We start from the raw sequence: 16,570 nt of genomic DNA, 5'->3' as shown, positions 1-16,570 counted from the left end.
ACATCCCCCCCGCCCCCTTCGAGTCTGAATTGAGCAGGGTCCCTTCAGCTAATGGCCTGGGGAAGTGCAGGCCCCCCTCTCTGGGACAAAACATCGGCTATAACCTTTGCATTCCCATGGACCACCTCCATCTCATAATCCTGGAGGGTCAGACTCCATTGCAGGAGCTCGGCATTAGCCCCTCTCTTTGGTACAGCCCGTCAGAGGAGAGTGGTCAGTATACACAGTAAAGTGCCTCCCAAATAGATACGACTGCAGCTTTTTAAGCACCCACCGCGTGGCCAGGCATTCCTTCTCGATGGCCGCATAGTTCTGCTCCCGGGGCAGCAGCTTCCCGCTCAGGTACCCGATGGGGTGTCTCTCCCCCTTCGCATTGGCTTGCATCAGCACCGCGCCCAGCCCTGCGTCTGGGGCGTCTGTGAACGCCACAAGGCTTGTCAAAGTCTGGGCTCACCAGCACTGGGCCCTTGACTAGTGCCTCCTTCAGAGCCCAGAGAGCCCCTGGCACTGCTCAGTCCAGACCACCTTGCCCTTCTTACATAGCTCCGTGATGGGGCTGCTAGGGAGCTCAAGTGGGGTACAAATCTCCAGCAGTGTCCCACCATCCCCATAAAGGCCTGGACCTGCTTCTTGGTTTGGGGAGCAGGTCAGTCTCTGGTTGCCTCCACCATGGCTGGCTCTGGCTTCAGGCAGCTGCTTCCCACCTTGAGGCCCAGGCACGACACCTCGGCCATCCCCACCTTGCACTTCCCAGCCTTTATAGCCAGCCTGGCCTCCTGGAGACGCCCCAGCCCCCTCCTCACCTGGGACACAGGCTCCTCCGCAGTCTGGCTAAAGACACATGTCATCCATGTGCGCCAGGGCCAAGTGCTCCCTCCCCCTGTGCCTGACCCACCCGGCGCTGGCAGGTGGCCGACGCCCCCTGGAGCCGAAAGGCAGGACCAGGAACGCACAGAGCCCCAACGGGGTGATGAAAGCAGATTTCAACCTGGCATCTGGCTCCAAAGGCGCCAGCCAGTCGCCCTTGGTGAGGTAATGGGGCCCCCAACTTGTCTAGGATCTCGTCCGTCCTGGGCATGGGGCAGGCTCCGAACAGGCTCCCCGTGTGACTGGGACTCTGCGACCTGCAGTCCTACAGGGCTGCTCCCACATGGCGCGCTGCTGCGGGCAGAAGGAGCTATTTCTGTCACGTCTGGAGCCGAGGCAGCTGGGTGAAAAGGGCCAGCCGAAGCAGCGGCCAAGCTAAGCTTCCACATTCGCACCAGCTATAAATATTAATGGCACGAGGAGCCAGGCACTAACGAGCCAGGCACTAACGAGGCCCTCTGTCGCACTAACCCCTCACCTACTGCAGTTCTCTCCTGACCCGTGGCAGCTCCTTGGGGAGTGAGGGGCGGGGGTTCGATGGCGTCGCACTAAGCGGCACAGGCTCAGGCAGTGGCTATAAAGGGCTCCAGCCACGAGTCACTGCTGGCCACAGCCATGGACGGAAGGCTCCTAGCCACGCCCGAGCTGCAGCTCCAGGGGTCACTCGCCCTGACGACGCGCAGCCCTGCACCGTGTAGCCAGGACAACCTACGTCTCAGATGTAGACCAGGTCTCAGACTCCCAGCTGGTATCTTCAGAGTTACACCCAGTAGGCTGGCACAGCACAAGGAGGGGGGCTCAGAGCTGGCCCAGGGGGTGGGGGCGGCGCCCGGGGGCTCAGGGCTGGCACAGGGCCCGGGGGGGGGGGGAGACGGCACCCACATCTTCTGTGTTAGTGTTAATTTGCTGCGGGCCTCCTCCCCACAGATCCCCAACCCATGGGCACCCCCATCCGCACACAGATCCCCCCCCCCCGGCACACAGCCCCTACCCATGGGCACCCCCATCCGCACACAGATCCCCCCCGGCACACAGCCCCCACCCATGGGCACCCCCCACATATACACACAGATCCCCCCCCCGGCACACAGCCCCCACCCATGGGCACCCCCCACATATACACACAGATCCCCCCCCCGGCACACAGCCCCCACCCATGGGCACCCCCCACATATACACACAGATCCCCCCCCCGGCACACAGCCCCCACCCATGGGCACCCCCCACATATACACACAGATCCCCCCCCGGCACACAGCCCCCACCCATGGGCACCCCCCACATATACACACAGATCCCCCCCCGGCACACAGCCCCCACCCATGGGCACCCCCCACATATACACACAGATCCCCCCCCGGCACACAGCCCCCGCCCATGGGCACCCCCCACATATACACACAGCTCCCCCCCAGCATACAGCTCCCCCCCACAACCCTCTCTCCTCCCATCCTAGAGGCCCCTCCATTTGCAGCCCCACCCTGGGAGCCCCAGCCGGGGTGCTGGAGGCGGGAGCGCCCCGTGTAGGGCGGGCAGGCTGCGCTGTGCACAGGGGCTCGGGCTCCCCATTCATTCCGATAAAAAAAATCCCTTAATCTGCTGCCTTTGAAGTTGGACCATGAAAGCAGCTCCCCGCTGTGCAGCACGGGGCACTGGGAGCTCCCAGGCAGGCTTTGACGAGGCCCAGCCCGGTCGCTCCCCAAGTCCCGGAGGCCGGCAGGAGACAGCGAGACACTCTGCCAGCTCCCCCTGCTCACCCCCGCACGGCTAAGTGCTGCAGCACCCCGGGGCACCAGTGCTGGCTCGGAGGGCAGGGCAGGGCAGGGCCACAGAGCAGCCACCAGCCTGCTGGGCAACGATGCTGCCAACAAGCCCAGCTGGCACCTACATAGCCCAGAGCCACAAGCAGCAGCACAGTGCGCTGGGGACAGAGGGGCTAGTCACCCAGCCGCTCCGCCCCATTGTGCAGGGGGGCGGGCCGCGGGGGTTCCTGGCAGAGCTGGGAGGGTGCCCTGCTCTGATCCTGCCTGCCAGGCACAGCATTCGCAGCTGTTTGGTGAAGGGCAGGTGGGAAGGGAAGCCAGCCATTGCACCAGGCAGACGGTGTGCCAGTGAGTGTCGTGACCCCGCAGGGTGCTACTGGCTCTCACTCCCTGTGTGCAAACAGAGGGAGCTGGGGGGCGGTTACAGCAGGCAGGAGAAAGAGATTAGCCTAAATCCTGCAAGGTGCCGCAATCTGCTGAGAGCTCCGCTCAGCTCCCAATGGCCTCTCAGCACTTCACCCTCCCCTTCTGCTTCCGCTGGGCTGCGACACATCGGGTGGGAAGTAGCATCGGGGACAGGGGTCTCCCGCCCCCCACCCCCGCCTCTCTCTGGGCCCATGTGAGCAGCCGGGAGAACCTGCGTGCCCAGGCACAGACCCCTGCCCACAGCCGCCTGCCAATCACAGCTGCCCGCTCAGCCCCAAGGAGCGAGGGGGCGGATGCCAGGGTAAATGGGCAGCAGGGCCTTTCCCCTGGAGCCCAGGATGAGCACGGTGCAGAGGCCATGGCCAGCGAGGCAGGGGCTCGAGGGAGCCCCTTTCCCCCCCAAAGCCGCAGGCCACTGAATGGAGAGTGCCCGAAAGCACCAGCCTCTCAGAGCTCACCTGCTGCCACCAGGCCCTGCCCCCACTGCAGCCCAGAGCGCTCCTCGGCACACAGGCCCCGAGCTCACATCAGCCAGTTGTTAACACGGGCGCCGTGACCCCAGCGAGGGCCAGGACATGCTGAGCTTGTCGGCTGCTGGCTCGAACGCGCCGAAGGGTGGGGGGCAGAGCCAGGCAGCGAGATCAGCCGACAGCATGGTCGTCTCTCACCGATCACCACTCGCACGGCCGCATAAATTCAACCACAAACAGCCTCTATGGGTGGGAAGCCAGGAATGCGCCGAGTGAACACTGGCCGGCCGCCCCACCCCGCACTGCACAGCTGGGCACTACCGAATGCAGGAGATTCCAACTACATGCACCGCGGGCGGCTCCGTGGCGGGAGGCAGGACCACGGGACAGGCAGATCAATGCTTTAGCAAAGCTGTTTGATGTGGGGCATTACTTTTCTGCCCAGGGGACCTGTCTGGTGAGATGCCAGATGCCAGGGTGTGTGGCAAGGGCAGACACCCCTCCAAGGGCAAAGAGCCTACGTCTTTCACTCACCTTTCAATGATGTCAGCGATGGTGCACGCAAACATGAGGAGGCCTTCGGGCATCTGCAGAGCCACTAGGAGAGAGACAGATCCCCAGGGTTAGGATGCACTGAGCAGGTCATTTCCTCCGCAAAGCGAACATCTTGGTACAAGCCTGACAACACCCCTGGGCACACTGAGCCACACACAGCTCAGTCCTTCCGCCTCCGAGCCAGAGCTGCCCCCCAGCATGCTGGGACACCGGCGCACTCCGCCAATAACACCCAGCATTGCTGCTGGCTCCAGGAGCTCCTGAGCACTTCCTAAGGGGAGGGAGTCAGGAGTCCTCTGCACTGGGCAGCTGCAACACTCTGCTCCCTGGCCACTCTGGGGAGGAGTCGTCACAACACGGCAACGATGCAGGAAGGGGAGAGCTGGAGAACTCCCTGCAGCTGGGTGGTGAACCCACCCGGCACAGCGAGGCGCGTGGCCCCAAGGTGCAGGCCAAGCACCAGGGCTCAGGGTTCTAGGCCAGCACCTCTGTGCCCAGGCCCCACGTGCTGCAGCCCAGCAGTGAGCCAAGGCCCTCCCGGGTGCTGGCCCAGGTGACAGGCAGCAGGTTTAAAGCAAACAGCAGGAAGTGCCTCTTCCCACACACACAGACGGCCCAGGAGCTTGCTGCCAGGGTGTGTCGAAGGCCAGAAGTAAAATGGGTTCCAAACAGAACGAGGCTAGATCCGCCGTTGGCCAGGCTGGACAGGGACACAACCCATGCTCCAGGTGTCCCTAAACCTCTGGCTGCCAGAAGCTGGGACTGGACGCCAGGGGCCGGATCACTCGATAGTGGCCCTGTTCTGTTCACTCCCTCTGCAGCACCTGGCAGTGGCACTGTTGGAAGACAAGATCCTGGGGCAGGTGGGCCATTGCTCTGACACAGTGTGGCTGTTCTTATGCTAACAGTCAGACTGTGACTCAACCCCCTTTGCTGTCCTCCAGATCCTCGGAGAGGCGAGGGACGGTCCCCATGCTGGGGTGGGGACTGAGCGCCGGAACTGTGGCCTTGAACTCCAGCTGCAGGTCCCATTAATCCCGTTATTCTCTTAACTCTAGATCCCACTAACGCATCCCAGCCTTAATGACACGTACCCACGGTCTCCCTCCCCAAATCCCCAGCTACTGAGCCCTGCCTGGGCAAACACCAGCTCTATTTAAAGACCTTGTTTTAGGCCAATGGGTTGGAACCACGCTAATCTCCAGCTGCCCCGACTCACAAAGCTCTTCTAAGGCTAAGTACTCGGCTTACCCAGCCAGGGAAATCCGGGCTTCAGGCACCTCAGGAGGGGTCCCAGAGCGCCGCTTCCGCCCCAGCCAGCCTCTGCTGCCCTGGGACGTCTGGAAAGCAGCGTGGGCCACATCTGCCAGCCCTTCCCAGTAGGGCTGTCAAGCGATTAAAACAATTAATCCTGATTAATGACACTGTTAAACAATAATAAAATACCATTTATTTACATATTTTTGGATGTTTTTCTACATTTTCAAATATATTGATGTCAATTACAATACAGAATACAAAGTGTACAGTGCTCACTTCATATTTATTTTTTATTACAAATATTTGCACTGTAAAAAACAAAAGAAATAGTACATTTCAATTCACCTCATACAAGTACTGTAGTGCAATCTCTTTATAATGAAAGTTAAACTTACAAATGTAGACTTAGTTACAAAAAATAACTGCATTCAAAAATAAAACAATGTAAAACTTTAGAACCTACAAGTCCACTCAGTCCTACGTCAGCCAATTGCTCAGACAAACAGGTTTGGTTACAATTTGCAGGAGATAATGCTGCACACATCTTGTTTACAATGTCACCTGAAAGTGAGAACAGTCCTTTGCATAGCACTGTTGTAGTCGGCATCGCAAGATATTTACGTGCCAGATGCGCTAAAGATTCATATGTCTTCATGCTTCAACCGCCATTCCAGAAGACATGCGTCCATGCTGATGACGGGTTCTGCTCGATAACCATCCAAAGCAGAGCGAACCAACGCATATTCATTTTCATCATGAGTCAGAAGCCACCAGTAGAAGGTTGATTTTCTTTTTTGGTGGTTCAGGTTCTGTAGTTTCTGCATCGGAGTGTTGCTCTTTTAAGACATCTGAAAGCATGCTCCATACCTCATCCCTCTCAGATTTTGGAAGGCACTCCAGATTCTTAAACCTTGGGTCGAGCGCTGTAGCTATCTTTAGACAGCTCACATTGGTACCTTCTTTGTGTTTTGTCAAATCTGCTGTGAAAGCGTTCTTAAAACAAACATGTGCTGGGTCATCATCCGAGACTGCTATAACTTGAAATATATGGCAGAATGCAAGTAAAACACAGAGCAGGACACATACAATTCTCCCCCAAGGAGTTCAGTCACAAATTTAATTAATGCATTATTTTTTAATGAGCATCATCAGCATGGAAGCATGTCCTCTGGAATGGTGGCCGAAGCATGAAGGGGCATATGAATGTGTAGCATATCTGGCATGTAAATACCTTGCAACGCTGGCTACAAAAGTGCCATGCGAACACCTGTTCTCACTTTCAGGTGACATTGTAAACAAGAAGCGGGCAGCATTATCTCCTACAAATGTAAATAAACTTGTTTGTCTTAACAATTGGCTGAACAAGAAGTAGGACTGAGTGGACTTGTAGGCTCTAGAGTTTTACATTGTTTTGTTTTTGATTGCAGTTATGTAACAAAAAAAACTACATTTGTAAGTTACACTTTCAGGATAAAGAGATTGCACTACAGTACTTGTATGAGATTAATTGAAAAATACTATTTCTTTTGTTTATCATTTTTACAGTGCAAATATTTATAATAAAAAATAATAATATAAAAGTGAGCACTGTACAGTATGTATTCTGTGTTGTAATAGAAATCGATATATTTGAAAATGTAGAAAAGCATCCAAAAATATTTAATAAATTTCAATTGGTATTCTATTGTTTTAATAGTGCGATTAATCGCAGTTAATGTTTTTGCGTGCATGGCGTGTGGTAACGGCGATTAATCGGCAGCCTTGCTTCCCGGATAAGGAGCAGAGAGCCCAGCCCACGCAAGGCAAGAGGCACTTCACAGATATTTCAGGGCCCAGGGCAGGTGGCAGGGCTCCAAGGAGCCCAACTCGCAGCACCTTGCTCTGAGCACTAGCACCCTGCTCGTCCCACTGGGGCAGCAAGTGCCCAGGGCTCGGCACAGCTGGCTCGAGGGGCTCCGAATTCTTCCTCCCCCTGGGGTAAAATCAGCTCCAGCCCTGGGCCCTGGACTGCCGGCCAGAAAACAGACTTGCCTTCCCAAGTGAGGCCTGTGCTTCCCCCAGGTGCTGGGAGTGGGTGGGGGAAGCACAGGACAGCTGGCTTCCCCTCCGTTAGCAAAGCACCTGCCCTCTGTACCCAGTGGCTCTCCGCTGGCCTCTCTGCTACGACCCAGGCCCAGATACACACCTCCAGCCCATCACATCCCCTCCCCACCAGGCGCTGGCACAGGGAAGCCTTGCCCTGATCTCCTGCCCTCTCGGGTCCAGCTGCAGCCCCTTGCCAGCAAGACCTGCGCTGGCCTCTGCATGTGCACATCTGAGAGCCCAGCACGGCTGATGGGTTCAGCTTCCAATATTCCCCGAGAGGCTAAAACCTAAATCTGAGCCGCATGTTTGCATTTCATTAGAACAAACCACACAGCACAGGGTGCCCAGGCAGTGCCATGGCCAGGATAGCCCACACACTCCCCCTCTGCCTCCTCCCAACCTGAGCACCCCCTGGGGACAGGGCATGACGGTCTGGGCCCTGAGAGCGACCAAGCCAAGACAGGAGTGACACATACTCAGATCTCTCAACGGTCCCAGCACCTCACAATCCTCAGTGACTCTGCCAGGGCAGGGCTGCCATCCCCACGTTACCGGTGGGAACTGAGGCAGGCCAGGGACTTGTTCAAGGTCCCATGGGGAGCCTGCAGCAGGGCAGGGAGCCGAACTGGGTCCTGGCAGATGCCCTAACCCCTGGGTCATCCTTCCCCTCAAAGGTCACAAGAGCATCCCACGGGTTCATCGGTGACCCTGTCGCTCTCTGTGCTCCTTGCCCGATCAAACATTCCAGGCTTGACGCCTCCGGCTGCCAGGGCCCCCGGCCAGTCACAAACCGCGGAGCTGCAGCTACTCAGCCCCTCCACACGCCCCAGCTTCCAGGAACCCGAACAGTGCCGAGGGCAGAGAGGGCACACTATGGGGGCCCTGTCCACACGATCATGTCACAGACCCCACTCATGAGCCCTTCCCCAGCCCACCGCCTGCGACAGCCCGTGCTCACCTGCCCCCCACCAGCCCAGCCTGCAGTAACAGTTCAGACACACCAAGCACCTCTCCCTTCCCAGCACCCATAGGTGCCTGCTCCTTTCATCCAGGGCATGGGTGGCCCAGTGAGGATCGGGAGTCGGATGCATTATTCTCTGCACTGGCAGCCCATGAGGAACAGGGCTGAGCAGGCTGTGGCCAGCGACCCCAACCAGGGAGAGGGCTGGGGCATCTACTCCTCAGCAGCTGAGGCCATGGGGGAAATAAAGCAGCTGCCACAGCTGAAACCACATCCAAGTCAGAGATGCCCCAGCAGAGACCAGGGCACCTGCGCCTCCCTCTCCCCAAGCCTGGAAACACGCAGCCCACAGAGTCAGGAGCTCATGCCTATGCCTGCCCCTCCCCCCGTATCAATGGAACTGCTTCCCAAGACCCCAATGCCATCCCCCACCATTGGGGGGCCTTGCCCTTCACCCATATTCCACCTGGGCACTCGCTCACCCGGGTGTACCCCCCAATCCCCAAAGGCTCAGCCAGGAAGCACAGGGAAAGAGGAAAGAGACAGAGAGCTGTAACTGGAGCCCTGGCCAGCATCCCAGCCCAATCTCCAGCAGGATGACAGCTACAGGCGACTCAGCCCGTCCTGTCTAATGTGATTATAAACCTGAGATACAAACACGCTCAATCGTCGGAAGAGTTATGGCCAGCTCCCCGTAACGTTAAATGCCGGCGGTGTGGCAGCTGCTTCCCAGCCTGACTGACAGCTTGGCACAGCCAGCAGCCATCAGTACGTTCCCCTAGGTAACCTAGCCCCAAGTGCTCTCAGCCCAGCTCCTGGCCTGGCCTTACAACACACCCTCTCCGGACTGATTGGGACCCACATGCTGGCGAGGGCCAGGCACGTTCTGACTCAGGAGGGGCCGGGGCTGCGACAACAGGGTCAATGGGATCTAGCCCCCACTCAGCCCCGGTGGTGAGCTGGTGCACGAAGCCCGGCAGCTGCGTTCTCGGGCACAGCTCGAGCCTGGACGCTAAGAGTGCAGCATGGCCCCGAGCGGCCACTTACCTCTCTTTGCCTCGGCCTGCTGAATTCTCCAGACTGTCTTGTAGATCTCAAAGTTATAGTTGCTGGGGAGGGCTCCAACTGCCTCCTGCAGCTCCTTATTGGTGAGAATTGCCTCGGGGATCTGCATAGCCACCCGTCGGCGCTGGGGTCCTCGGCCTGCAAGGAGAGCCAAGGAGCTTCTTAAACAGAAGTGCAAGGAGCCAAAGGATCCATGAAGAGCGGGAAGGCGCTGAGCCGCTGGCCACCCACCAGCCGCATGTGCCGCACCTGACTCCGTTAGCTACCGCCGAGTTTGACACCTGGCTCCCACTGCACAGGGAGACAGGCCATCACACCAGCAGAGCCGGGGGAAAGCCTGGCTCTGTCCAGCCAGCAGCGAGGACTGGTTGGGAGGCACGGTGAGACATGCTGGATGTGTCACAAAGAGGGAACCACCTATTGCCTCCAGAGGCCTGATGATGCAGCATCCATCCGGAGATGCCAACTCACTCAAACGACTCCAGAGCCAGAGCTCAGACCCCTCTGCTCGCCTGAGAGCACAGGGGACCCACAGTCCTGCAGCATTCCCGCAAGGCAGAGATCCACAGCAGTCCCCACACCCACCCCCCAACCAGAGAGACTGACTGGGTGCAGGACAAGGGGAAGAGGTTTCCACCCCCCAGCAGCCAGGCTCCGTAATGCGGGGAGGCACCAAGCCTGCTAATCTAGCACAGCCGGGGGGAGGGGAGGGGGTCGGAGGCGCAGAGTAACTTCATGCTCTGACCCCTCAATAAACTAACATTAAAGGCAAGAAAATGATACAATGAAAGCTATGTAATTACATTCAATCCTGCTGAGTGATGCGGGAGCAATGGAGGGGGCAAGGGGCAGCTGTCGGGGCCTGCACTGAGCCCAGATTAGAAACTCCAAACAGAACTAACAGAGAGGCTTGGCCATAGCCCCCACCCCACTGACATGCACAGAGATGGGGGCCTTGCCCAGAGCCAGAAACCCACTGCCCAGGGGCCGCTCAGTGCCAGTAACCCAGCGGGGAAAGCTCGGCTGAGCAGCTAGGGGCAGCACCACCTTCCAGGAGAGGCAGCGGCCAGGCCAGTCACTCGATGCCGAGTTCAGGGGAAGGACAATGACGACTCCCCGGAGAGCAGGAGTCCAGCCAGCGACAGCTGAGGAGCTGGTGCCTGCTCCAGCATGACCCCATCGCCCCAGCTACATGAGGCCTAGCAAGGCTTCTGTGCAGAGACCACTTCCACTTGCCAGCTGCCTGCGTCCCCAGACAGTGCCCCCCTGCCGCCATCCAGGGAACACGGAGAAGTCTTTTGTTCTCTCAGGCAGCTGGCAAGTTTAAAGGTGACCACGATGCGGCTACAGGGGCCCAAATGCAGGTCGGAAGGTCCTACACACTGGGTCACCACACACAAGCTCCAGCCGCAGCGCCCCCTCCTCAGCAGTGAGGAGTCACCTGACATCCTGCTACCCAGAGCCCAGCAAGCCCCCCAGAACCAGCTCCACCTGCAGCCCCTCGCAGAGCCAGCACGGAGGTGGGGTGGGGTGGGGGGCTCTCGCATAAGGGCTGCCCTGAGCCGGATTCACGACTTGGCCCCAAGGGAGTCTCAGGTTAAGGCTGAGCAGCCCTAGCACACACTGGCTGCCAAACACTTCGCACCCACTGACACTAAAGGCTGTGTCTGAGGGAGCTCCCCTGCTCCTATCCCCAGACCCTGCCTCCAAGGGAGCTCCCTTCTCCCTGCTGGTCCTCTGCCCTCACAAGGACTCCTCTTCCCTACCCAGACAGGACCCCACAGGAGCTCCCCATCCCACCCGCTAGCAGAATCCCACCAACTGGCCCAGAGCCAGCACTGCCACAAGTGTGTCCAGGATGCCCTGTGGAAGGGGCGGCAGCTGGCTGGCACTCCTGTAGGGGCAGTGATCTGCAAGGGAAGGGCCCGTGTTAGTTCTCTAGTATCTCACTTGACAAAGTGATGGGAGCTGAAAAGAGCAGGTTTCTATTCCTGTTTTACCATGACTGCTCGAGACCCTTTTGTGGGACTCTGAATCAGAAAGGTGTCAGCAATGCGAACACTGCCAGATGCAGCGTAAGGGCTGCTTTATTTATGCTTGCAAAGGGCCCTTTCATGATAGTGTCTCACAGCGAACAGGTGTTCGTTGCTGTCTGAAGGCCAGTGACTCACGAGCTGCTTTGCCCACTCACTAAATGAGTTATCCAGGCTCCTGTGAAGCAAACTGCCGGGATAAATTAAATGCTACAAAGTAACTTAGACAACTGGGACACTGAAGTCCTTATGGCTGACTGGCTTCGTCTCAGCCATGCCAGGCAGGAAAAGCCCCTGCTGACCGTTCTGTCCACCAAGTGAGCAACAGGCAGAGGTGACTGCTAGCGGGTTACTGGAACGTGGGATAGATCTGGGACCAAGGAGACGCTGGAGTCAGAGAATGTATTCCGAGCACAGCTCAAGACTGATGGACCCACCCTCCTCCACTCCCAGCAGAGCCTCCCTTCAGACTAGCCAGCATCCTCTGCAGAGCGCATCTCTGCGCCACACACGGGGCATGTCACCTCATGCTCGGGCCCAGAAGCTAGCGCTGCATGGGGGTAGGGGCAGGCCTAGCTCCTGGGGAAAGCACCCGTCAGACAGGGTTACCGACCCTCCAGGATTGGCCTGGAGTCTCCAGAAATTAAAGATTAGATGAAACCTCCATGAAACCGTCCAACCAAAGTTGGCACCCTCAGCATGGCACGTCAGAGGAGGTTGGTGCGCAGCCTGGCCGGGAGAACCGGGCCCGAGCAGCCACTGCCCCAAGCCCCGAAGGGCCAAAGCTCGGGACATCTGATGAAGGGGGGGGGGGGCATCGCGGGTCCCGGCACCGGCTGCAGCGTGGGACGCGCTCACACACTCTGGGGACAGACAGGCACGTTCCCCTCCCCTGGCCTGCAGAGAGCCACGGGGGCGGTAAAGGCCCCGGAGCCCGTCCCCTGGCGGGGGAGGGGAGGGGAGGTCGGGGCGGATCCGGGGCCTTCGCTCTCTAGACCGGTCCCAAGCCGGGGGATACGGGCCAGGTCAGGCTGGGACCGGATTGAACCGGCCCCTGGCCCGGCGGCGGGCGGGACCCCTCGCTCCCCACACACCAAGGTCCCACCTGGCGCCGCAGCCGGGGGCTCGCTCCGCGCCGGCTGCTCCTGGGCCGCCATCGCAAACAAACCCACGTGGAGGCCGGAAAGGCAGCGCCAATAGAGCCACGTGTGAGCCACCAGATCCTAGACAGGAGCAGACGCGGACCGAGCAATCGAGCGTATGGGGGCGGGGCCTCTGGAACGCCCTGCCCCTGGCTTTTCCCATTCGACCCCACCATGGGAGGGAGAGCTCTGCTCCCGCGCCGCAGCAGTGTGTGGGGCTTGAACAGCGCAGAGCGCCCTGCCTAACCCCCCCTGCTCCTGCCCCCGGGGTGCCCCCTGCATAACCCCCCCGCCTAACACCCCCCCGCTCCTGCCCCCGGGGTGTCCCCTGCCTAACACCCCCCGGTTCTGCCCCAGGGGTGCCCCCTGCATAACCCCCCCGCCTAACACCCCCCCGCTCCTGCCCCCGGGGTGTCCCCTGCCTAACACCCCCCGCTCCTGCCCCCGGGGTGCCCCGCGCCTAACACCCCCTGGTTCTGCCCCAGGGGTGCCCCCTGCATAACCCTCCCGCCTAACACCCCCCGGTTCTGCCCCCGGGGTGCCCCCCGCCTAACACCCCCCCGCTCCTGCCCGCGGGGTGCCCCCCGCCTAACACCCCCCTGCTCCTGCCCCTGGGGTGCCCCCCGCCTAACACCCCCCGGTTCTGCCCCAGGGGCGCCCCCCGCATAACACCCCCCTGCATAACACTGCCCCTTACTGTAATTTTCCCCCATGGCACACAGGGGGCTGGTTTGTCCTGCAGTTTGCAGGGGTCATAGCAATAACATACGACTCGGACCATATGAGCTGCGTCACATTCAGCACATTCAGTGAGTGGTGGGCAGAATATACACAGGACGGTGTCTGGGCAGAGCCCTCCCATGCTGGCTCTGAGCCAGGAGCTCCAAGGCCAGACTTACTGGCATAAGCTGGACCAAGGTGCAGCTGCCCTCCTCTTCAGTGGAAGCCCAGCCCAGCCCGACCCCGGCCCTCGCATACAGTGCAGGCAGAGCCGGATTCATCTTTTGTGGGCCCTGGCACCCACTGCACCCATACTTCCCCCCAAGACCCCACCCACTGCTCACATGGAGGTGAACAGAGAGGCGCAAGGCATAGGGAAGGGGGGAGGCAGAGGCCTGGAGGGGGGTGGGAGGGAGCCCAACGAGGGCTGGGAGGCTGAGAGGTGCAGGGGGGCCATGGGGCAGAGAGCAGCTTGTGGGGTGGGTCTCCATGGCTGGGGGCAGCAGGTTCACCCACACAGCCCAGGTTGGGGATCCCAGTGGGAGGGGGTGGAGTGGGGGGGAAGCCCCTGTCGCTGTCCCTCTAACCCCCCTTTTCTCCCCAGGCTGCCAGGCCCACCCCCTTCTTGTGGCGGGCACCATGCTGTCGCAGCAGCAAGCCAGCGTGGCTGAGCCCGCTGCACCTGTCCCCCAGCCCCTGTGCATGCGCCTGCAGCCAGGGGGACCCCTGCATCTGGGGTCTGGATTCCTGCTCCCTGGTGTCGGAGAAAAACTGAGTTCTCACTTTTTGTTTGGGTACAGCAAGTCAGAAGCTTTATTTACTTTCACAATTGTGCAGAGGGAGAGAGCCAAGCAGGTTTTTTTTACTGATACTTAATTACAACAAGCATTTATACTTTTTAATAATGAGGGACAGCTGCATTTTGTTATACATAAGCCATCTTGATATTTTATTTTTTAATTGTTTTGACTTTTGCCAACATACAATATTTTTTATACCTTATTTACACAAGGTCTTTTACACCTTATTTATACAAGGTTACAATAACTTTTTACACAGTACTTTTTTACCCGCCTTACACAATTCTCGCTTTTACAAATCTCGCGTTATCAGGGCTACAGTTAGCCTGACTCTTGCTAACAAACTGTCATGCATTGCAGTTCTTTTCTGACAGTTCTTTTTTTGCTTCCACAACCCCCCCTTTTGTACTTCTAGTACAACAAACATTTTTAAACTTTTATTTGCATTAAGTTTTGGACTTTAGATTTTATATTAGATGTTTTAATTTTAGCGGTTTTGATTGGATGTAATGACAATGCATGATTAGCATGAACATGAAAGGTATTACTATTATTACGTTTTTTACAACAACAATAACATAATTTTAAGATAACTAATAACAATACAAGCAATAACATTTTTATAGCAATACTATAATGGGGTTGTTGTACAGTTTTAGTTACAAAGCACAATACATTATATTTAGTACATAAAGTGGATACTTTATAAGCAGTCTGAAAGGCATACTTTTTAACTTGATATATATTTTGAAGCATGTGAATTTGCTTTTGTACTTTAGAGATTTTTTGAATTTTTGGTAACAGTGAAAACAAATTTTGAAATTTATTAGGTATTAAACTAGTTTAATTAAAGGGTATTTGGAACCTAAGGGCTACTTGGAAAGCTTTATTTGCAGGCCAGTAAATAATATGATTGCCTGCAGTGGTAGTGAGATTAAAATGTATGTCTTGTAATGTGGTGTCATTAACATACATACAGGTATCGTTAGCTTGAAAAAGTAAGTGTCCTGTCAGGGTAGTTCCTTGTCCCCTACTTTTTCAGCAAACGTAGTTATAAACAGTGACAACTTCTTTTGGCTTTAGTTTACGGTTACACTGAAGCTGTGGGGTTCTAATGGCCAAAATGTCCACTGACTTCCTAACCCCATTTAAATGTGAGGTGTAATTTCAGGAGCACTGACTAAAAATTGATTGGGCATATCAGGTGGTCTAATTTTCTAGATGTCTTGGTGAATTATTCAATTTCACATGCATTCTTTTTATGGACCCGGCAGGATACGGTATGTAGGAGCCCACACCCCCTTTACCGGTCCATATGCTTGGAAGGAGCACTGAGAACGTTCGCACTTTTATTCAGAAAGTTTTTAAGTAAGTTTTTATGGCCACAGATCAGATGGTACTCCTGATGTGTCTGTAAGGGCAGTGGGCCAAGCCTGATGTTCTAGATTATTTTGAATGGACATCAGCTGGTCATTTAGGAAATCCTGAGTCTTTGAATATGCTAGATTTCACTGCAATGCCTTTCCAGCCTTAGTGATATTTAGTACCATTTTTTTTAGCAACTTTTGGGTTATAGAACTAAGGGCGGAAATAACATGTAACTTACCAACTCCAGCCTGTACCTGGGTTAGTTGTGCTCCAGAAACAAGGCCAATGGCCTTTTTTAGTTGGCCCAATTTTTCATTATGTTTTTGGTTTTTAAAAATATTTTACACTGCTGCTGCACTATTGGCCCCATTCCACAGGGATTCGGTCAAGTCTTTTTTTTTTTTAGAGGAAATAACCCAAGCCCTTTGTTGTGCTAATTTAATGGCAGCCCCCTGTGAACAATTTGGGTATTTGTTTGATTATTTACTAATTGGGTGACCAAATAACAATAAGGGCCTTTTTTATTTAACACAGTACAAGTTTTAGGAACAACTATTATATTTACTTTACTATAGAACCCATTAATTGCAATTATTAATTTTTGGGGTTTGCTGGTAGTGATATTATGTATTTTTATTTTTATTGATTTATTTGTTTTTTATTTAATTGTTTGCTTATATACATTATTTTGAACTTTAAAGAATAATTTTTTTGAACAAAATTTTAGTAAATTACTAAGATGTGAAAGCCTTGGCCAATGGGTTTCATTGGAATATACAGTACGGTTTGTATTTGGGTAAGTTACAGTGGTGGTGGCAGGGGTCAAGGGACTAGTGGGTGTAGTCCTAGTGGTGGCAAGGCGGTTTTGATATTCATTTTTTGAAAGCCAATTAGGAAGGGCAGTGCACCCTGAAGGTACCTGTCTATAAGCACAAAGTCCTGATTCTGGAAAGAATCCACCCCACCACTGGACCCCGCATTCCCAGGAACGGTCCCCACAGTTCCCTTTTTGCCAATAAACGATGCTCCGTTTTTTTCACCAGGGCCAGTTTTTA

The 16,570-nt window shown here is 56.0% G+C and overlaps 1 protein-coding gene across 1 annotated transcript in view; it reads right to left on the bottom strand.

Annotated features, from left to right (window-relative positions):
• DPH1 (diphthamide biosynthesis 1) overlaps positions 1-12,642 on the bottom strand; it is a 49,410-nt gene extending 36,768 nt beyond the window's left edge. Inside the window, exons 1-3 of the mRNA XM_065418380.1 lie at positions 12,591-12,642; positions 9,435-9,590; positions 4,061-4,124 (exon numbers count right to left, since the gene is read on the bottom strand). Coding sequence (XP_065274452.1) covers positions 4,061-4,124; positions 9,435-9,590; positions 12,591-12,642 — 272 coding nt within the window. The remainder of the gene's footprint in view (positions 1-4,060; positions 4,125-9,434; positions 9,591-12,590) is intronic.
• Between the last annotated feature and the right edge of the window lie 3,928 nt (positions 12,643-16,570).

The sequence above is a fragment of the Emys orbicularis genome, chromosome 17 (genome assembly GCF_028017835.1).
Source record: "Emys orbicularis isolate rEmyOrb1 chromosome 17, rEmyOrb1.hap1, whole genome shotgun sequence".
NCBI classification, from domain to species: Eukaryota; Metazoa; Chordata; order Testudines; family Emydidae; genus Emys; species Emys orbicularis.
The sequence above is the reverse complement of the archived record's forward strand: the minus strand, read 5'-3'. Positions and strand labels throughout refer to the sequence as shown.